The sequence below is a fragment of the Peromyscus eremicus genome, chromosome 3 (assembly GCF_949786415.1).
Source record: "Peromyscus eremicus chromosome 3, PerEre_H2_v1, whole genome shotgun sequence".
Lineage (NCBI taxonomy): Eukaryota > Metazoa > Chordata > Mammalia > Rodentia > Cricetidae > Peromyscus > Peromyscus eremicus.
Genome location: NC_081418.1, coordinates 143,357,144 through 143,379,501, shown reverse-complemented (window position 1 = coordinate 143,379,501; position 22,358 = coordinate 143,357,144). Strand labels below are relative to the sequence as shown.

The window sequence follows — 22,358 nt, the reverse complement described above, 5'->3', positions numbered from 1 at the left end:
TAATGGCACCACTCAGAGAGACAAATCTCAGAGGAGTACAAGTTTGAAGCCAGCCAGGGCTACATAGTAAGACTCTGTCCGTTGCCTCCCCCACCCCCAAAAAAAAGATGCATGGGCTTCTAGGAGGCATCACAGAAACCAATGCAATTTGATCTGCTAATATGAAATATACTAAAATGTGTGTGTGTGTGTGTGTGTGCGCGTGTGCATGCGCGTGCGAGTGTGTGGGCGCGCGCGCGCGCCGCCCACACACACACTCATCCATCTGTGCACATGTGGAAGCCAGAGGTTGATATAGAGTGGTCTTGTTCTATTGATTTGCACCTTACTTTTTGAGACAGGGCCTTTCACTGAATCTGGAGTCCTAACCATTTTTTGCTAGGCTAGCTAACCAGTTAGCTCTGTGGATCTACCTCAGTCTCTGCCACCTGCTCCTGGGACTCGACGTACATTATTGAACCCAATTTTTTTTTTATGAGTACTGGGAATCCAGGTTCCAGTCCTCATGGTTGTACAGAGCTGTCTTCCTAGCCTTTTATGTTGAAGTTTCATTTCAGGTTTCATGATATATTTCTTAATACTTATCTATTTTTCTTATGTGAGTGTTTTGCCAGAAGAGAGCACTGGATCCCCTGGAAATAGAGTTACAGATGACTGTGAACCTCCGTGTGGGCACTGGATTCAAACCTGGGTCCTCTGCAAAAAGCAGCCAGTGCCTTAACCACTGAGCCATCGCTTCAGCCCCTCACAGTACAGTTTTTTATGTGTTTCTGTGTGTTTTTTTAAATTATGTATTTTATGTACATTTGTATTTGGCCTGTATGTACATCTGTGTGAATGTATCAGATCCCCTGAAACTGGAGCTATGGGCAGTTAGGAGCTACCATGTGGGTACTGGAAATTAAACCTGGTCCTCTGGAAAAGCAACCAGTGCTCTTAACCATTGAGCCATCTCTCCAACCCCTCTGTAGTTTTTTAGTGCAAGAATATAAAGGGCCAGAAGATTACCTACCAATTAGTCATATTTATCATACTAATGCTGATACGACAATGAATACAAAACATCTGCCTGCTCTCCACTGTCAGTGACAGCTCTGACTGCTTGCAGAAAGGAGCTAATCTTGCCTTCAGTCACTGAATCCAGGCGGAGATGTTCCTGCTAACACAATGGGCTTCCGCAGATAGGAAGTAGCATGGCCCTTGTGAATCACTGTGTCCTTGTGAATCACTGCGTACTGTGAAGACACACTTGAGGAGCTGGCTACTTCAACCAAACTATGTAAGTGCCTCATTTCTTAATGTCATAAGCCATTCTTATTAAAGATGATAACAACTTCTTTCTAATCTACTAGCTTATGAAATTCCATTTTTGCCTAAGAGGTCTAATTAAAGCAAGGCAAAGCTATATTTAATAACATTCAGTTGCCTGAAATAATTATTAAAGAAATCCTTGAGGTTTTACCAGAAAGTACTTTAATGTCTCAAATAAATGTCAAGTTCCCCAAATCAAACCAGTAAGAAATTTAATGAGGAGGAATAAATGTCACCACTCTCCATATCTTCTCATTTGAAAAAGAAAACAGTCACACAATGTAGGGAATCAGAATTTGTTTTTATATCCCTAGAGTTATAAACATATGTATCAAAATATTTACAATTGTAGTATATGAAATAATCTATTAATGAAGAAGCCAGATACAGTACTAGAATAATCCACCAATGCAATGCAAGTTACATGAGACGTAAATGTCACAGAAAAAAAAGTAAAAGACGAGGGAATGCATGGTTCACTTCAATCAGAATTCAGCTTTTTAACAAAACGTGACTATATTTTCTGGCTACAGCCGTCTGCTGATATCCTTCTGAACATAAGACAGCCTTGAATATAATTTGGTGATCAAATTATAATTTAAGAGTTTATTATCCAAGTTTTTCCTGGCCAATACCTCTACCCTCAGCCCAGCAATTTAGTAACCCACCTTCCACATTCCCTTAAACATAATACACATAGAGAAATATACTTAGTAATAGTCCCTTTACATAAATACCAGCAATTATAGCAAAACAACTCCCCCCAGTAAAGAAATGTGTATAAGAAATGGATAAGAATACCCCTAGGAAAAGGAAGGTAAGCAAGATATCTCAGACTCTTCCTAGGGGTGGTCATCTAAGGGCAGTAAAGCAAACAATGTCTAAAAAGAAAGCCCTTTAGGCAGAAATCTGAGATGGCTTGAAATAGCTGCTGTAAACAGAGCTCTGCCCACCGAACCAGGACTGTGACACTACTTCTAAGTCTTACATAGGTGTACCCATGCGGCCCCAACAATTCAGCTACCATCTGACTGGATACCCCAAGAGTTTCTCCTATTTTAAAAAGAAACTATCTGCCCGTCACCTGGACTTTATTCATCTCATGGGATTAAAAAATGTTTTTCCCTGAGAGCAGGCACTCTGTTCTTATCATGAAATGTAGTTTACTTGATACTCCGTAACCAGACAGCACCTTCCCCGCCCCCACCTCCAGGGCTTGTTCTTTGGTTTAGGTTGGTGTATGTTTTAATTGCCTTCCAGAACTACCATCTTCATTTGGAAAACAGTGTGGGGAAATCTGTTGAGAGGGGACTATTTCAGCCAGGGTCAAAGCTACAGTGACCACTGAACTTAGATGTTATGTTCTGGTCCCCAGTGTTGGTATTATCAGACAGAACTTCCTCCAACATCCCTAATTCAGAGGAAACTTAACAGAATCATATGCATCCCTTGCCTATTACATTTACAAGAAACATTGTGTGCATTGGGGGAAATCCTAAAACCACGACCTCACTCGCACACTGTGATAGGTGTGCCCTTTGACCCTACCGTTTGTGGGGCATTTTCAACTTTGGCTCTAGAGAAACTCCAGAAAAGCTGCCTTGGCTTTAAGTGAGAGTCCACAGCAGGAGGCCTCCACGAGGGACATCTCGGTGAGGTGTGACGGGGGCTCTGCCCATCTCCACCCGTCTCCCAGGTCCTCCAGGGTAAAAACTTCTATTTCTTGGTTAAGTCAATCCCACCAACTTGGCCTTACAAACCACCTCTCCTTCTACTCTTTTGTCAGAAAGTCCACCAAATAGGGGCAGTGGCTTCCTGGCAAAGCTCCCCCACCCCCCGCTAAAGGCACTTAGGATCTGAATTTGGCAGTTGGCTTTAGGTCACAGGACCCGGTGGCCTCCAGGCTTAGCCTTCTCAGCAAAGAGGCAGTACCTGCTCTTGCCAGGACTTGGACCACTATCAGAGCCTGGTGATATACGTTCGGAAGACCTCAGTGTGCGACCCAGCAGTCATCCTCAAGAGCGGAACCAGAGGCATGGCAGCCAGTGAGGCCCCAAGTGGTGTTATGTGACTGAGGACAGATGGGGCCGTATTTGGTGGCTAGAGGAGGACTCTGGTGGCCTCAAGGAAGCATCAGCATAGTAGCCAACACCTTTCTTCCAAGGGCGGTTGCTTGGTAGTAGAGAATCCCACCCCCAAGAAATAGTTTGGGTTTGGGCCTCTCCCACTGTTCCTTCCCCTCCCCTCCCCCCTCCCTTCCCTTGGTTACTCCTACACAGTGACTTCTGCTTCCCTCCCAGATTAAGCTGCTTCCTCCTCCCCACTCCCACCCCCCTAGGCCCCCATAAGCTCGTTCGGTTTATTTCTTCCTCAGGACCATATAGAGAATGCCAATAATGAAAGTGAAGCAGAAACAAATCCAGGTCAGGATGAAACAATAGCCTTGGTGGCCGCCAGAGGCAAAGTTCCTGTCGCTGTGGGCATAATGGTGAGTGTAGATAGACACCCCGACCAGGATGCAAAACCCTGCAAGAAAAAAGGCACTGTCATGGTTGGCACCAAAGTTGTTTGTTTTTGTTTTAGATCCCACTTCCCTGGACAACAATAGAAAAGGGACCGCTAGTTGTTTGTCCCTAAAAGGTCTCTCTGTTGCTTTGCCCAGAGTCAAACTTGATGGTGTATTAGTGAGGTAGAGATGTCTGGGCTCTCACATCTGCACTGGTTTGTGTGTAATGAAGAACTAAACCATGGAGCATCCTACTGGCCGCCTGCCTTTCCCACCTGGACCCTGGCATGTCCAGGGATGGTGTTATGAGAGCAGCATGGCCTTTTACCAAACTGGGTGTTTCTGGGAAGACGGAGAAGATGGCGCCTCGCAATAATTGTGTGCATCATGGCACTAGCTGCATTTTTCTGAGGACTTCCACCTTCTCACCACTTGGTGGCTCCTAGGGGACATTAGCTTTTAAAATGATAAAACAGAAGGGAGTTGTTAATCCAAGCAGCAATAGCCCAAGGCAGCTTCACACAGTCCTGTGCTAATCGGAGGCCGTGACTGGAGCAATGAATGATGGGAAATCCAGAAAAACATCCCTTGCATGGCTAGGGATGTGTGTAGTTCAGTAGTCAGGTATTTATTTAGCATTTCAAGGCCCTGGGTTCAGTCCCCAGCAGTGAAAAGGAAAAAAAAAAAAAATGCTTCCATGTAAAATAGACTCTGCCCTGGATACTCACAGCACACCAACATGGTGGACCCTGAGAGGAAGAATCGGTTTCCCTTCTCCATGGTGAAGAGCTGGAACACGAAGACCACAAGGGAGATTAAAGAGAAGATGATGGAGAGGATCATGAAGGCTTGCACTGCCTTGAGAGCATCTGTGAACACAGGGCAGGAGCAGGGACATTAGACACCGAGAGTCTGGACATCTGAGCACCCCACAGGGCTAGGCATTGATGTCTGCACTCATACCTTCATTGCCGTATATCAGGGAGTCATCACAGGTACCCTGAGTACAGTTCTTCCAAAGCCCTACAGAGGATAATACGTCGGAGGAAACCATCCAGACCTGGAACCAGAGGAGACAGTCGATTAAGAGTTGCTCTTCTGCTTTCAGAAGAGAGCATCACCATGTGTCAGGACTGAATCTTAACCAAAACGCCCTATACAGCTGTAAATATGGTCAAGCCCTGTGTCTCTGTAGACATTAGATCCAAAGTCATAAAGATTCCAAGAGAGAAAACTGTGGGCCAGAAAAGAAGTCACCTTTCCTCTTTGGACTTCATTACTCATGATACACACACACACACACACACACACACACACACACACTCAGTCACAATCACTCACACAGAGTCAGTCACACTCATTTACTCACACACTCACAATCCCTCACACACTCACTCACACTCATCCACTTATACATACACACAGCTGAAGAAAGTTCACCATACGGTTTAAAATTCTGAAGTTCTAAGGAACAAAACCTCTGGATGAGGAAACAAGCATTGAATATGTGCAACACACTTTAAAAGACTCACATTTAAGTTCCTTGCTAATAAGAAAAAAAAAGTCAGGCCTGGTAGCAGCTGCTTATTATTCCGGTACCTTGACATGGACACAGGAGGCTTGGGGGCTTAAGACTTCAGCTCAAATAGAAAGTTTGAAGCCAGTGTAGGCTGCATGAGGCTCTGTCTCAAAAGACTAAAACCAAGAAAAGATGGCTCAGCAGTTAAGTTCTTGCAAAAGGACCGGTGCTCAGTTCCCAGCACCAACCCAGGAAGCTCCCAACCACCTGTAACTCCAGCTTCAGGGAGTTACTGCGTCCTCTTCCCTTGCACTCATATGCGCATACCCATACACATACACATAAATTTTTAAGAATGAAAAGAAATCTTTAAAGAACAAAAAACAAGGGAAAATGTCCAGCTGCAGACAACTAAGAAGCAGGAGGGCTACTCGGGAAATGACTGAATCTGGTGGCCCACCGGGCCACCATAATCTATACAGAAGGATCAGACGTGGACTGTCACAACATATCAAAATAGTGCATCCAGGGCTTCAAAGCAGGGCCAGCTAAAAGCACAAGGATGACCAAAATGTATATCCCCAGATTCACCATGGTGCCTGTATTCCTTCTTGCCGGAACCAAGAAGAACAACTCCACTCTGAAATAAAAAATCAGCGCAGAGTTTTGTCTGCACATGCACATGCACATGCTGAAACAGGAAGCCGGAGCATGCACAGTTGCCTACTCTCTCAGCCCCACATCAGGGGCTGACACTGTGTGGATGTGAAGCCCTGTGGGCATCTCGTAATACAGTTTGAAGTTCACCCCACTGTTATCCTGCGAGACATAGGAGTCAGCATTCAGCACTGATGAACTGCAAATCTGGAGGAGGCAAGATGGGCTGGGGTTGTGTCCTCTCTCATAATATTTAAACCAGCCTAGCCTGTGTTCACACCCACTGATGCTTGCAAAGCCCTTCTCTCTGGACTTTAAAACTCATTCACGCCTTTCATCCCAGCACTTGGGAAGCAGAGGTAGGTGGATCTCAGAGTTTGAGGTCTGCCTGGTCTACATAGTGAGTTCCAGGACAGCCAGGGTTACAGAGAGAAACCCTGTCTCAAAAAACAAAACAAAACAACAAAACAAACAAAAACTATTCACCTTTAACTGCAGCAAGGACTGTAGCCCATTCTAGGACAATCGTTTGTCTATCTAATGATTGGCGCCTTAATTTCTTTCTTTGTTTCTTTGTTTGTTTGTTTGGTTTGGTTTTTTTGTTTGAAACAGAGTTTCTCTATGTAGTTCTGAGCTATCCTGAAACTCACTACGTAGACCAGACTGGCCTCGAACTCACTTAGATCCTGCCTCGCAAGTGCTGGGATTAAAAGCTCAAGCTACCACGCCCAGAAAAATGTGTAGCCCAGGCTGGCCCCAAACTCATGAACCTGTTGCCTCCGCTTCTTTCAAGCAATCTTATCGTCACTTAGTCGACTACTTTTCTTCTTAGTCCAAGAAGCTGGCTCATTTTGCCCAAGACGAGGACGATACAAGCAAACAGGGAGCTGAAAATGACCACTAGGGGTCAGAGTAGCCCCGGGTTCGGAGAGCAAAGACCAGTGATCTTCGTATGATCAGGTTGTTTTTTGGTCGGCGGGAACTGAGTTAGTTAATCCTGCCAAGTTCCATTTCACACACCGATTTCCACTCAAAACTTGGATTTGTCAACCTAATAACCAAAGCAGTGTTCTTATTCTTACCATCATCTACCTGGTAATCACGAACTTCTGCAGGAGGGGAAAGGCTGGCGCACATAGATAACCTTTAACTTCTGAACTGGGAGAGCATATCTGTCCCACAGGGCACCTTCGCCAGCTATCCTGCCCAGAATGCACTTTCTTCCACTTCCCTTCTTTCTCTAAGGGGAGCCCCACCCACCTACTCACCCTCCAAATGCACCCAATCTCCACCTTTGGTAGAGAGGATCCTTCTAGAAGCTGAAGGTTCCTCCTTGTATTTCCCGTCTCCCAGCACCCCTAGAATCGCACTCCCGGACACTTGCTTTTTATACTTTGGTTATTTCATTGTTTGATGTATGAGTACATGTTTGATTTCCTCCACAGCTAAGCTAGAGGGTCTCTGCATTTTTATTTTAACATCCTACCCCCCTCCATTTTTCTTAACATTTTGCAAAAATATTCCAAAGACCCTCCCATGGATGAATGAACAAGAGGATGTGACTCACATTGGAGATGGTGGAGACAAACAGCATAATAGCAGCGGCGATGTGGACCACAAAGATACCAGCCAGTAACACCAACATCTTGGCTTTTTGGTGAGTCGTGAGCAGAGAGTTCTGAAAACAAAAGACAAGGGAGACCAAAAGGTTACCATCATGCTAAGTAAAACAAATCCCACCTTCTCACTTCGTGGGCTCTCAGTTAACATGAGATAACTGACAATTTTTAAAATTCAAAATTGCATCAAAAACTCCTAAAAACAGCTTTTCACTTATCCTGATTGATAACCCTAAGTGCCTGATCATCTGTGTAGAGACATGTACTTCTGTTTTGTTCCCACATGTTTATAGATTCATTTCTTTAATATATTTATCTATCCCCCCTTTTTTAAGAAAGGGGGAGTATTGTATTTTTCTAACAGCTGCTAATGTTTTGTTTGTGATTTAGAGGCCAAAAGTAGGACTTTGACTTTTGAAAAGGATTTTGTCATCTCCAGAGCTCTGCAGAAGCATCATACACTGTTCTAGTCTGCGTAAAGAAAGCATCCATGCTCCCAGCAAAATGCTCACCCAGCAATTTGAATAGAAATGATGTATTCTGCAGAACAAGCCACTATGACTCAATGGCCATAGAGCAAAGTGGCTACTAATTTGATCCCGGATGAGACGTAAAATGGGGGAGACACTACTTCTGTTATTACAATGCTCTTTGGCATCCAAAATTATGACAACCTAATTACAGTATAATGTCTGATCACTTACTGATTTAGCATTCCAGACTAATATTTGCAACACCTGAGCCTTTGGCCCCATGTGCCTCTTGGTGGAGACGCTGTCTAGGGGTGTCTAGGGCAATGTCAAATTTCCTATGGCTCAACGTGAACAGCTCTGGGACTTCAGAAGAGTAAAGCCTGAGATAACACCAGATGTGCCTTTTACTAGAGTGTGGTGTTTATCCAACTTCAGTCATTTAGGACCCAGCCCAGAAGACAAACAGATGCATAAATCACTGTTCAGAAGACTAGGAACTAACACAAATTAACAATGTGTGTGGATAAACAAAAGTTCTCAGCTATAATTTCAGTAGAGACCACCGATCGCAAAAACTAGAAACTAAAGGAAGTGTGAGGGGTGTTGATGGAGGAGCTGTTCTAACCGATGTCAGCTGCATCATCTCTGTGTCACACCCAGGACAGTTAGATACAGAGCCAGCCCAGGGAGACATCAAAAGGAAAGGACCAAAGCGGATTCACCCTCTAGGCAGGGAGTAGGTGAGGATGGCCCAGCCTGGGAGATGGTGGCTGGTAGCCTGCAATTGCTCGCTTCCCCGGCTAACTCCGCCTGGTGTAATTGCTGCTTTGAGTATGCTTCAGCCACTTTCATGCCACACTAGGTGTTTATTAGAACACCGATGCTATCATTATTCTGACATTTCAGGTGTCTTTCATCTCCTCTCGCTTCCTCATTAGGCACTCAGAATCAAACATGATCTTCTGCACGCCTGAGTTCTTGGTTCTTTGTGGACACTGGTTTCCACTCTGCAAAACTCTCTTCCCACTGGCTACTTCCCTTCGACTGGGGGGAAATGGTGAGAGAGGCAGAGAATGTTTCTCATTTAACTATGAATAACAAAGTTGATGACATTTTCCTGCTGCCTCTGGGGATAGACTGGAACTCTCACGTCTGTGAATCCTCTCTCCCACATTCAAGTTCTCTGTTGCCTTACTGGAATTCCTGCAGACCTCCACAACTTCCCGCTTGGCTTTCAGGGACCGAGAAAGTTGTTTTGTTTTGTTTTGTTTCGTTTTGTTAGAGGTTGTTAGAATGATTCCAAGTGCTTTGATCTCTGCCTCAGTTTACTCGTAGATGGGGTAGGAGGGGAAGGATGTCAATTATACCCAGAAGTGTTAGGATTCAACATAAGTGAAACACCTTGTGTTGCATCTGGCACATGGTGGGTACTAATAATGGGGTTGTCATGATTGCTGTTATTGTTGCTGTTTTTCTTCTAGGAAGCAGAATAGCTGTTACCAACCCAATCCAGTTACTCAATCACAGGCAGTCCCATGTCAAGCAGAAGGAATAAGACGTTGGCGGGCTAGTTTACCAGGCAGCATATGGCTAAAGTCATTTCAGTCCTCAGAAATTGTCATTTTTGTCCAGTCCTTGCCCCTTGAGTGAGGAGAACACTAAGAACACACCCTCCAGAGTCACCAGAGAAAGTTAGCTTTCCTCAGCCCATTCCTCTGACATACCCTCCCTACCAGGCTTGCCCCTCCAGAATGAAGCCAGCTCAAGGCAGGAAATGACAAGATTTAAATTAATGGGTGCTGGTGTTCAACCCTCCTTGACCCTTTAATGACTTTCTCGTTCCTTTTGTTTATAATTTACAGATAACTCCTTATAGTGAGAAGTGGTTAAGAAGCCAAGAATGGAATATAATCCACCAAGTGAGGCCTCTTTAAATGAGTTGCCTGGCGGGGATGGGTGGGGAGGGGGGATGAATTCAGGAACCTTTCTGTATCCTTGGATGCCCTGGGATCCTATCCAGAAGAGTCCATCTTGTTTCACCCCACTTATATCCAGTGACCCTCATCATGTCCTAGAAGAAGCAGGTCCTCTCCCAGCCACTCGGGCTCACTTCTCACCTCAGCACAGGCCCTAGTCCTTGTCCCCTGCCTACTGTCAGGCCGAGGAGCAGGGGAATCAAACTAAAAAGTGACTCTTATCTGATTGGGGCAGGGGTGCTGTGTGTTTTCCATATGGTAAGGGAGCAAAGTATCTCAGATCAATGAGTGTTCTTAATGAACAAGACATACAGTCCTCCCTGCTTCTGGCTATTTAGGTAGAGTTACTCCATAATACACATAACTTCATCTTTCCATTGTCCCAAATTTGTCAACTTTTATCAATGAAATCCATTGTCTGCTCACAGGGGCTTCCTTTTTGTTTTTTTGTTACTTTTTGAGACAGGGTTTCTTTGTATAGCCCTGCCTGTCCTAGAACCCGCTTTGTAGACCAGGCTGGTCTCAAACTCAGAGAGATTCCAGCAACTGCCTCCAGAGCACTGGGATCAAAGGCATGTGCCACCACGCCCAGTACTTCCATTATTTTTAGCACCCCTCTTCCAAATACTGAGAAACACAATGAAATATTTTATGCAATTTCTGTCTTGGATCACCCATGGTCAGCCAGCCTCTGTATTACAGAGCCTATCTGTTGCCCACTCAGTCAAGGACAGTAGTCTCAATCTGTGGGTCGCAACAGATGGCGCACTTCTGATATTTATATTACAATTCATAACAGTAGCAAAATTGCAGTTATGAAGTAGTAGCACAAATAATTTTATGGTTGAGGGGGTCACAACAACCTGAGGATCTGTATTAAAGGGTTGTAGCACTGGGAAGATTGAGAACCACTGATCTAGGAAGACAAAGCCCTTCAGGTCTTTATGGAAACTGCCAGCGGCGGCTGATGAGGGGGTATTTGAGAACTTAGCAAACAGCAAAGTCCGTCCATGTTCTTGAGACTTCCACCCACCATGGTCTTTTGTAACTGGTCCATTGACTCATTCCATTCAAGAAATAAGACTCAGAATGTGCCCCACTGATGTAGCACTAGCCTATCATGTTCAGAGCCCTGGAACTGGTCCTCAGCACCACCACAAAAAAAAAATTCCAGAAGCATTTAGACAACGTTGAAAGCATGGTCTGTTACAGCTTGTGTCTCACTGAGGCAATAATGGAATTTTCCCTGCTATTTCTCCAAAATGCTCTGGTTGGCATTCCCCAATGGAGAACACATTCCTCATCCTTGATGGGTGGACCAAACCCGGAAGCAGAGACCACAGAACCACAGCTCTGGATGGTAGCCCTCCCTCCTCTCTTGCTACATGGACAGACCCAAGGTGTGTCATCTATTGTTGGGGACTCCCATGCCAAGAGAGTGACTCTTCACGGTGCTTTTATGCTCCCCAGTGTGGGCCACCACACCTGGTCAATTCACAATGTTTTGAAAGGTTTAGGAGTGCAGTGGCTTATGTGGACACCAAGAACACTTCTCTTACACCTTCCCCACCCCACCGGTAAGCACAGCAGTCACCCCGTCTGCACTGTGTGATTGGCATGGGTGTGGTCAGGGTCAAGGGAAACTGAGAAACAACCAAAAGACGTGAATGGCCACACTAGAAAGAAGTAACTATTAGGAAAAATAGGGATCAGAGACTTGGAGCCAAGAACAACTGGGAATCACTCTGTAGTCCAAACTAGACTCAAACTTGTGGTAATTCAGCTTCTACCGTCCTGAGTGGACAGAGTTCCACAACTCACTTGAGAAGAGTGAGACTCTAACCAATGAGACAGTCTCTATGAATGGCAAGATGGTACAAGACGCTTCCTGGGATCACGTCTGTGGATCTGGCTGGCTGAAACCAGTTTAGGCACTTCTGGGGGTTGGGGTGTCTAAGATTCTAAGATAGTCCATTACTGGGAAGAAAAGAGCAATAATGGTTCAACTGCCGCTCCTGCCTCTCCCTGGTTTCCTGCCCAAAGCATCACAGTCAGGTGGGAGTCTACCCATATTACCTTGCACTGGGTCCCTGATATTCCCATCCCCCATTATCAGGATCCTAGCCTGGTCGCTGGCATCAGCCCCTCCCAGGACACTTTCTCTAAACCTCCCTTCCCCATGCAGTCTCTGTAGCGGCCTTGGGTTATCTGACCGTGTTCCTCCTCAACCTACAAACCTCCATCCTTCCACAGCTGAGACAAGAGCCAGTCACCAGGAAATGAGACTCCAGACGGCTGCCCATGGAATCCTGGGAATTTGGCTTCCAAAAATGAAAGCTGCTTTTATGTCCTTTCCTGAGTAATTACCTATTAATTTTTTGCACCCAAGCTCAAATTCTGCCTCCTCCTTCTTTCCATAGGTCTAAAGCAGGGTTTTTTTTTCCCCCTCCTGTTATGTTATAGCCCTTATTCATTCCTAATAAAGGCACTAATGGCAGCCTGGCTGATGACAGAGATCTTTATGGACATGTTTGGCTCTCCCACCCTGAGGAGTCTGAGTTCCTAAGGGCAGAGTCTATGACAGGTACTAGATAAACCTCATTAATGAAAACATAAATGAACTAAGGAGCGCAATATTTTCTTCACTATGGAAAAATAACAGCAAAGTGGCTGAAGGCCTTATAAGGGATACAGATGGCTCCCTTCTCTCTTTTTTATGAAAGTTTTTCATTTTTATTTTATGTGTATGGGTGTTTTTCCTGAATGTATGTCTGTGTACCATGAGTATGAGTGGTACCCATGGAGTCCAGAAAATGGTGCCAGATGCCCTGGAACTGGAGTTATAAACAACTGTAAGCCCAGCTAAGTGTGTGCTGGGAATTGAACCAGGTCCCTTGGAAAAGCATCCAGTGCTCTTAATCACTGAGCTCTCTCTCCAGAGTCTCCTTCTTTCTTTTCATGTAACATATACTTTAGTCCTCTATCATTTTTATAAATTATTTGGTACATCACTACAAGTATGGGTTGGGCAACTTATTATACACAAACTTCATATTATTTATTTCCATTTAACTTTTATAACTACTTTTTGTTAAGTATAGAACTTCCCAGCTAAGAGTTTTAAAATTGCTTCCAAAACCTACAAACTCAACCTGAAGAACTATGCAAATCACAATCTCCTCCTGCCTGGGGAACTACCTTCCGATCAAGGCCCTATTAGAAAAGTCCTTCCAAGTCCAGTACATACGGCCCATGGAATTCAAGTATAACTCAATTGTTAAGAGTGAGTGCTTGCCTAATATAGTCATAATAATCCAGCTTGTCTAATCTGCACACACCTTTAATTCCAGCAATTGGGAGCCAGAGGCAGGCAAATAAATCTCTGTGAGTTCAAAGCCAATCTGGTCTACAAACAAAAAAGAGTGCTTGCCTGGCACTCAGGAAGCCCTTGGTTCAATCCCCAGCACCCACATACGTAATCCCAGCACTTGGGAAGTAGCGGTAAGAAGATCAGCCACCCAAAGCAGCTACATTGTAGGTTCAAGGTGAGCCTGGGCTGCATGAAACACACACACACACACACACACACACACACACACACACACACACACACACAAACACGTGCACAGCCCAGTCCTGAGATTACTGTGCTATAGCCTCCTCTGCCCTACATTGGCCAATGCTGTTCCAACAATGAAATTCCCATCTCCTGCTGGCTAACTGAAAATTGGGGTGAAAGCTTTCTCATAACATCAAAAGACCTGACACTTCCTGCAAGGCAGGAGGGAAGAGAGAAGGTAAAACCGCTCTGACAGGGGTTGGGTCATGTGACCTTCAGGAGTCAGCCCTGACTGTGCACATCTTCCCCAATGCGACATCTGAAATGAAACTGAGTCTCCCTGTGCTTCCTAAGGACACTGCAGGGTAGCATGGAAGTCTGTCTGTCCTCCTCCATGTCAAAACCATTCTGGCTGTGGTGTGGGTTGGGATGTGTTTGTATTCCCACTGAGGATCATTTTAGTTGGCAAAATAGGTGTCCATGGGACATGAAAGCAAACAGAAAAGGAAGCGCTGCCCTTGGGGAGCAACGCGGAGGATGTGTCTGGAGGAGGGCAAGGCTGGGATTAAAGGCGAGCTGAGGGGATGGGACCTTGGATGAGCTTTCCTGGCCATTGTTGTTGCTGTTTTATGTCATGTGTACTTTTCCATCCTCAGCTTTGTTTTTACATACGAATGGAAAGGGAGCCATGTTTCTCTGCGTGGGAAACAGGGAGGGGGGGATCCTAAAGGACCAAGTCTTCCTGCTTCTGCTTATGGGATGTTCAGTGTGGGAAGAAAACGCTGCAGGTTGCCCTTGGCTTTGTGTATCTCCCACTAGGGCTGATGCTTTGAGTCCTGGTAGATTCTGTGGCCCTCAGCAATTGAGCAGTGAAAGAAGCAGGGATCTGGATGACTCGGGGGAAATAGCTGTTTCTTCGCGGTCCTGGAGCAAAGAGACTACCGTCTACAAAGACGGAGGACTGTGATAAATAGTGCCGTGTCTTCGGGGCAAATATAGCCTGTATGGACTGTCACACACATAGTTAGAATATAGAGTCAGAGTGTAAGCTTAAAGAACAATCTGTTAGAAGGAAGGATGGGAGGGAGGGAGGGAAAGACACAGAAAGATAGAAAGGAAGGAAGAGAAGGGGAAAGAATGGGGGAAAAGACATGGAAAAAGACCAGAAGGGAAAGAGGAAAGGAAACAAGGAGAGAAAGGGGGGAAGAAAAATATCAGAAAGGAAAGAGAGGGAGAGAGAGAGCATGTGCTCCAATTAGAAAGGCGAGGCCATTTCCCACAAACATTCTCTCTGGCTAATGGCCAGAGTTAAAAGATTTTGCCAAACCTGTCTGCTTGGTGGAATCTAGGGAGGCAGAGCCACAAGTGATAAAGAACACAGACTCTAAGTTCAAATTTCTTAAGGGTGGACCTTAAGAAATGGACCTCATAGGGTTAGCATGAGCGCTAAAGGGTCTGTGCCTAACACAAAGCAAACAATATGTTGTAGTTCATATTTATTCATTAGTGTAACATGAAAGACTCAGGCCAGTGAGGTGGTCTTGCGGCTTCTCTGCAGCCTGAAAACCTGAACTATGCAAAGGCAAGCAAACAGCATGAATATTGTTTTTGCAGATGCATCCACAGAGACACTCACCCCAACCCCACCCCCGTCTCTCTCTTATTTCCGCTTGCCCTCCATTATGTCCATTGAGTGGGTGGATCTGGACAACATCTGCAAAGCCTGAAGACAGACCTGAGCTGTGAGGCCTGAGTTCAGCCCACGCCCTCTGACTGCAGCTGGCCAGTGTTGGGGAGGATGTCCCCTGGGTGAGGACGGAAGCTTCCGTTGCCTTCTGCTCTTGACAAAGGAGAAGTATTCCTGCAGCCAGATTGTCTCCCAGGGAGATGTTGCCAAGATAATAACTAGGGTTTAGTAAGAAAAATCAAGGTGTGGCTGGGCCCTGGAGGCTTCTGGATGCGTCTGACAGCAGATGGCAGTAACATGCTTCAACCAGCAAAACCTGAGAGAGCAGGAGGGCTGTGGACAGCAGGGGCACCCAAGTATGCTGGATAGGCTGCTGGCTTGGTTCAGTTTCAGAGAAGTTGGCTACTTAGGGTTGAGAGGTATTGGGGGGTCTTTCAGTTTTAGTCATGCACTTTGACCAAGACCCCACCTCCTAGGTAACATAGTCAGAATGAAGCCGCTATCTCGGATCCCCACCCCAATCTGGATTCCTATCTTTTGTCTGAGAGGGTGTGTGTATGCATGCATGCGTGTTTGTGAGATGAGGTTTCATTAGGGGCTTGGAGCTCGAGATTCAGCTAGGCTGACTGACTGTGAGCCCCACGGAGCCTCCTGTTTCTTTTTGGCCGAAATTGAGACTACACAGCCAAGCCACCACATCCAGCTGTTCATGTGGGCTCTGGGAATCAAACTCAGGTCCTCTTGTTCCCATAGTGAGCACTTCACCTCTTGAGCTATTTCCCTAGACCCTCCTTTTTGTTTTTTTGAGATAGAATCACTATGTAGTCCCTGCTAGCCTTTAACTCACAGCAATCCTCCTGCCTCAACCCTCCCTCCCCTGTGTTGGGATTAAAGGCATGTGACACCACATCCAGCTCTTGTCTGGGGGTTTGGTGGTTGCTAGTGGCTCTGTTCCTCCCACAGCTTTTGAGTTGATCAGAGTTGGACAGCCCCTCACAATAGTTCCAATGGTGTATACAAAGGGTCTTTCAAAGGCCGTTGCTTCTTCCTGTCACACTGCTTTCTAAGGCCACCCTGTACACACAGCTGGCGCCGTCAAACCCCTCACTGCCAGCCCTGAGACTGGTTTCCATCTTCAGCCCTGGGCCACACCCTCAGCCCTGGCAGAGGCTCCTCCCTGTGGAAGCTCAGCAAGCAGCTGTGAGCAAAGGGAAGCTCTGGGCTTCGCTGTGGCGCTTTGTGAACGTTCCTGCATGAGCAAAACTCACTGTTGCAGTTTAGCAAAATGTTCTCCCCTTCCCTTCTCTCAGACCCCAAGGGAAGGAGCTTAGGTTTCTGGAAGCAGAGGTCTAAGATCAAGGTCCTCACTGGACTCTCATCTGAGACGCTGGATGGAGAAACACTGGAATGCTACCATGAAACCCAATGGTCCCAATCATGTATCAACCATGCCAAAAACTAAGAGGATAAAAAGATCTTCATGGGGACAAAAACCGAATTTTGATCCAAGGGCTATCCTGGGACAGTGAGTGTGGATGGCTGAAAGGGGCAGAGTCAGAAGTAAGAACATACTTGCCATGTCCCCCTTGTCCATTGTACTTTCTCTGTCCACTTGCTCTTTCTAGACTTTTCTGTTTGCCTCATCCCCAAACACAGCCATCCGCTCCCTCCCTCTCACTTCTGTTAGGTTCTCAAAGCTTCCCTTCCCTCCCAGTGTGTCCCCTTAGCTCCACCACACACAGCCACGCCTGAGCCTGTTCTCTCTCCTTGAGAAGAGGGCAGCGTCTCACTCAGGACCAGGTCAGTTTCTGAGCCTGATTTTGCTCAGGGCCCCTCCCGAGATGGTACCCTTTGTTTCATAAACCAAACCTCTTCCCTCTTTCCAAGTGCTGGGTGGTGATGTCCAGGGCTGTTTCAGGTAAGTTCTTTGATACTATGCCCAAGAATTCTTGGATCAGATAGGGCAGCACAAGCCATCTCTCTCTATCTCTCTCTATCTCTCTCTCTCTCTCTCTCTCTCTCTCTCTCTCTCTCTCTCTCTCTCTCTCTCCAGTACTTGCAAATGAATGCAGAGTCACACACAAGCTAGGCAAGCATGCAGTGAGCAGAATCTCTAGCCCCTAGTTCCGTTACACTAACTTTTATGGATTAAGTTAGCCATTAGTGTGAACTGACGGGATTTCTTAAAATAGAAGTGGTAGATTCTTAGATTTTTCAGAGCCTTGGGTGTCTTGGTGACCAAACTGTTTCTTCTTCATTTCTTAGTGACTGGTTTCTGATCACAGAGAAGATTCAAGGCAAGACCACAGCCCCATCTTCCTACTCAGTCGTCTTACATCCTCCCCACAATTATGGACACAATTTCAACATGTGCCATCAGTGCTGTATTATAACTGTCTGTTTGAAAGAAGACCCCAGGAGAAGGTTTCAGGAAAGTCCGAATCAGCCCCGGTACGTAAGGCCGAGCAGTGGCAATAAGGAATCGCTTCAGTTCCTGAGAAAGGCTCTTTCCACAACGCGGAAGAAAACATTGACCCCTGATATTTTGCTTAAAAGGAAGATTCAGAAGCAACAGTGTCTGCGTTTGTATTTTTCTCTTTCTCCTTCAGTGTCAGGGAACATCCCCCCACCCCCCACCCCCCCCGCCGCAACCCTCTGGAGGCCCCCCACCCCCCACCCTGACCCCTGACCCCTGTCAAATTGAGGGAAGTATCTCACAAGTCAGGGTATCAGGGACTGAAGTGTCTGTCCAGAGTTTTCTTGGGGACTTATGTTTAGAAAATGAGTGTTAGAAATCCAAAAAGACCCTAAATGGACACATGGCATTCTTTGATTCTGGAAGAACAAGGATAACCCAGAAATTCAGGGTAACCAGAGAAGAGTATTCCAAAAGCAAGACTTAGGTCCAGAAAATTCTAGTTCCATGGTAATCAAGAATTATAACCCTTCAAGGAGTGGATATCCAGATTGCTGGCAGTAGACAGAGGTTCCTCTGATTGGTGGACTGTCACCACGCCAGGTTGTAAGAGTGTGCAGGTATACACGACAAGCATTATAGACCAAATCAGGGACAATCCCCCAAAGGCTATTAGATGCTGTTTCAGGGGCTGGGCTGATTTAACTATGACCCAGTAGACAGCAGCACTGGGTGTGTTGTCCCATGACCATATAAGAGGCCCAGAGGCCTCTGAGAGCGTATGTTAGGTGGTTATGTATACAGACGTAGTAAATTACAGAAAAGACCATAGCCATGTGCTTAGAAAATGAAAGAGCTAATAATCAATACTGTAGGAATAATTTGACTAGGTGGATAATTTTAATATTTCAAAATGCTCTTTCTGCCCTCAGTAGTGGTCTCTATAACCCCAGCATTCGGGGAAGTTGAGGAAGAAGGATGACGAAAGTTCTAGTCCCTACCTAGCCTGACATTCACATAGAGAGCCTGGCTCACAAAACAAAAGCGCTGAGCATGGTGGCCTATGACTTTAATCCCAGCACTCAGGAAGCAGAAGCAGGCAGAGCTCTGTGAGTTCAAAGCCAGCCTGGTCTATAGAGCAAGTTCCAGGACAGCCAGGGCTACATAGTGAGACTCTGTGTTTAAAAAACAGAGGAAAGAATAAAGCAAGCTGTTGTGGGTAATGCCACTCCACCAGACTAATTAAACACCAAATGAAGATGAAGTATCCAGAGGAACAGGAGTGTGGAGCGTTGGGTGGGGCAGCGGCAGAACCAGAATCAAAACTTTTTTTTTTTTCTGGGTCATTTCAGGCCTGAAAAACAAGAATTTTCAGAGAAGCCATTTTTGCTGAATTTCAGAAGCACTGTCTGATGTGATTTGCTGTCCAGCAAAGGAGGATGAGTGTGGGTGTGCATTCTGAGGCACCTACACTCTGGATGCCCTCTCCCTGGTATCCCAAGGAGCTATGAGCCACGGGGCAGCCATCTTTCCACGATGACATAAAAGTCAGATTTCTGCATACACTAAGAAAACAAGATTACCTTCACATTTTTGTCATTTTGTTTTTAAGACAAAGTTTCACTACGTACCCAGGTTAGCCCCAGGTTGGCTTTGAACCCTTAACAATCTCCTGCTCCCTGAGTCCTTGGATTATAGGTATGAACTACCAAGCCCAACTTTCAAATTTCAGAGTCTATGAAAGCAATGAAGAATAGAAAGGAATGGATCTAAGTCATCTTGTGTCTTTTCCCTTGGCCACATCCCAGGTAGAGACCCCTTCCGGGTCTGTGAAGGCTACAGAAAGTCAGTTTTACCTCCAAAGAAATGTGCTTTGCTTCCCATCATGCAGTCCCAAAGCCACCTAGAAACAGCTAAGAGGCCCTGCACTCCGGCCAGCCTCCATGGAGCCCTTCCTCAGGGCTGGAGACTGGCCTAACCTTGTCTCCAGAAGACTCGTGAGAAAGCCAGCCAACCTTTCTCAAGGTCTGGGGACAGACGTCTGTCGTCTGGCAGAGGGCTGCCCCTTACTACTGGCCATAACAACGGTCTTAGGACGTGATCTGATCCAGCTGGACCTTGATGGCCTCCTGCCAACTCCCAGGACAGTTTAGTAGCCTGGAACAATGTAAAATCTGGGGGCTCTCGGACAGAGGTGCCAGACCGGATGTCCAGCAGCCCTGGACAGTGCTCTGCCGCCACCCTACTCTGCAGACTCAGGGTGAAACTGGAGATTCCTGAGGGTGAGAAGCCATGGTGTGTGGAGGAGGCGAGGGGAGGAAATAGCATCCTTTTCCAGGATGGTCAAAGACTTAGAGCCCAGAAAAGCTCACAGCGCGGGGACTCTCGCACTACTTGGAGGGAAAACAGCAGGAGTTTGAGCAACGATTTAAAAAAAAAAAAAATTGTCGTCCAACTCCACTGGGGCAGGGGTAGGAGGGGGATGAGGGGGACAAGGGGGGGCAGCCAGGGGGACAAAGCATTATGTTCTCATCCATCAAGGGACAATGGAATTTAAGACAGCTCCACAGGCCAGGCCGAGCAATTGGTGGCAGTTTACCGCTCCAGTGTTCTCTTTCTGCTGACTTGTTCAAGGCAGCCTGCCTGGTTTCAACCAGATCAGAACGACACACAATCATGTGCTATCTTCACAGGAAACTGTGGCTGTGGACTTAACAACGGCTTCCCTCCTTCACACCCATGCAGTCTGGAAGGAATAAACACTGGAAGCCCAAGCAGTTGTTCCCCAAGTCTTGAGAGGGGATCCTAGCCCTCACTCATCACCCCCACCGTGGGGGGAGGGGATAGCTTTACAAAGACCTGACCACTCACTGCACAGACCGATTTCTTTTAAATTTTCTCTTCCAACCAGCGACCTGCATTTCTGAAGAAAAGAGGGCCTCACTTCATAGGCAAGCTGAATCCTGTCACTCTCCTTAGACTTGTTTACGAGAGGGAAAGAAAAAAAAAAAAAAACCACATCTGTGTTGAAATGAACCACACCTCCACAGACCTTCAACCAAAACGCTAAGCTAATAAAAACAAAAGCAAACAGAGCCGAGTGTCTTGGTTCATTTTACATTTAGCACGTGGGTTTGTAGTTATACAGTACTTTGGGCAAAAGTAAGAAGATAAATATTCCCATACGACCACTGCCACGCTGGAAAATTCCACATCCACTCAGAAAAGTCTTTAGTTGTTTCTGATAGATCTTTTTAGTTGGCTCTGAAATGCAGCTGGCGGGGTAAAGCACAAAGCCATTCAGCAGCTTTACAGGAATGCCAGAAGTCCCCCAGCCCCACCCTCTGCTCTCTGCCTCCTTCCCCCACCTCCACATCTGGCCAAGGATTCGGGAATCCACACCAGTCTTCCCATTCCACCGAATCAACCCCTCCCAAGTCTTATTTGAAACGCTCTTTGCCTCTGTTTCCCTAACGGTTTTTCTTTAAACAAACCAATCCCCTCTTCCCATCCGGTTGGGGGGCGGGGGGCGGGAGAAAGTAAGAAATGAAATACTTAAACAGACAAGAAGGGGGCAGGAAATGCCAGAGCGAAAACAGACTGAAACCCAGACATTTATCCACCATCACCCAAAAGTATAAAAGACCAACAAACGGCCCACAGAGCAAAGGGAACTTTCTTTTCAAAGGTTACCTATTGCATTTAACCTTCGTAGAAAGAAAAAAAAAAAGTTGAAGTGTCCTCGTAAGATACCTTGTAGATTTCACCTCAAAGAATTTAAATCAAAACAAAGGATTTAAGAAAGAACATCTTTCGAGCTTGCTTTCCGTGCATTTTCAAAGAACGCAGAGTTTCCTCCATAAAGAATATTCCACTCAGGTATGTTCCAAAGTCCCTGTCCCTTCCACATCCTCAGAGCAAGAATGCAGATACCAGCAAGAGAACGTGATTACAGCCAGGGCCCGCTGATGTCCCAGATTTCCCCCACTACTTGGAGCTAAAAGTTTCAAGGACTCTGTTCTTAGAGAGCCACAGAAGGCTAGCAGAGAAAAGAAGAGAGCAAATGGCTTCAAAGCGCTTAAGCGGCGCACAGGAAGGAGCCCGGGGCCAGCAGAGTTTCCCCAGTGCGGGAGCGGTCCTACCTGGAGTGTCAGGCGACGGAGGCAGATGCCCTGAGTGGTGGAGCCAGCTGCTGGTCCGGTCCGCTCTTCGGGAGGTATGTGGCCGCAGTGAGGGGAGGGACCTGCCTCCCGAGGTTATAAGTTTCCTGGGCTGGTGTGCTGGGGTGTGTGATGGGCGGTTTCTTTCCCCAGTGTTTTAAAGGAGTTTCTATGAATCAGTCTGGATTTAAAAAAAAAAAAAAAAAAAAAAAAAAAGTTGGTGAGCTACGCCCTGCTAAGTTGGCAGTCTGTCAGACGTGGCTGGGAGTGAGCCATCAATTCAAAGAACCCTGTTGTAGCTCCCTCTGAGTCAGACACACAGACCACAGTGGAAAAAGGAGTGACATTGCTTCAAATGAGTAACAGGAGTCACACAAATAGATCTGTTTACTGAAGCCCATTCTGCTCCCCAGAAAGGAGATTTGGTTGCCACGGACATAAGGCAAAACACAAGTTAGGGTCAGGAGGAGAGGGG

At 46.2% G+C, this 22,358-nt stretch overlaps 1 protein-coding gene across 1 annotated transcript; it reads right to left on the bottom strand.

The window, feature by feature from the left end:
* Positions 1-1,484: 1,484 nt before the first annotated feature.
* Emp1 (epithelial membrane protein 1) lies at positions 1,485-22,025 on the bottom strand. Its single transcript, XM_059256972.1, has 5 exons — positions 21,866-22,025; positions 7,561-7,671; positions 4,781-4,877; positions 4,546-4,686; positions 1,485-3,837 (listed from the first exon to the last, which is right to left on the bottom strand). The coding sequence occupies exons 2-5, from the start codon at positions 7,636-7,638 to the stop codon at positions 3,671-3,673; spliced, it is 483 nt and encodes a 160-aa protein (XP_059112955.1). The 5' UTR covers positions 7,639-7,671; positions 21,866-22,025; the 3' UTR covers positions 1,485-3,670.
* Between the last annotated feature and the right edge of the window lie 333 nt (positions 22,026-22,358).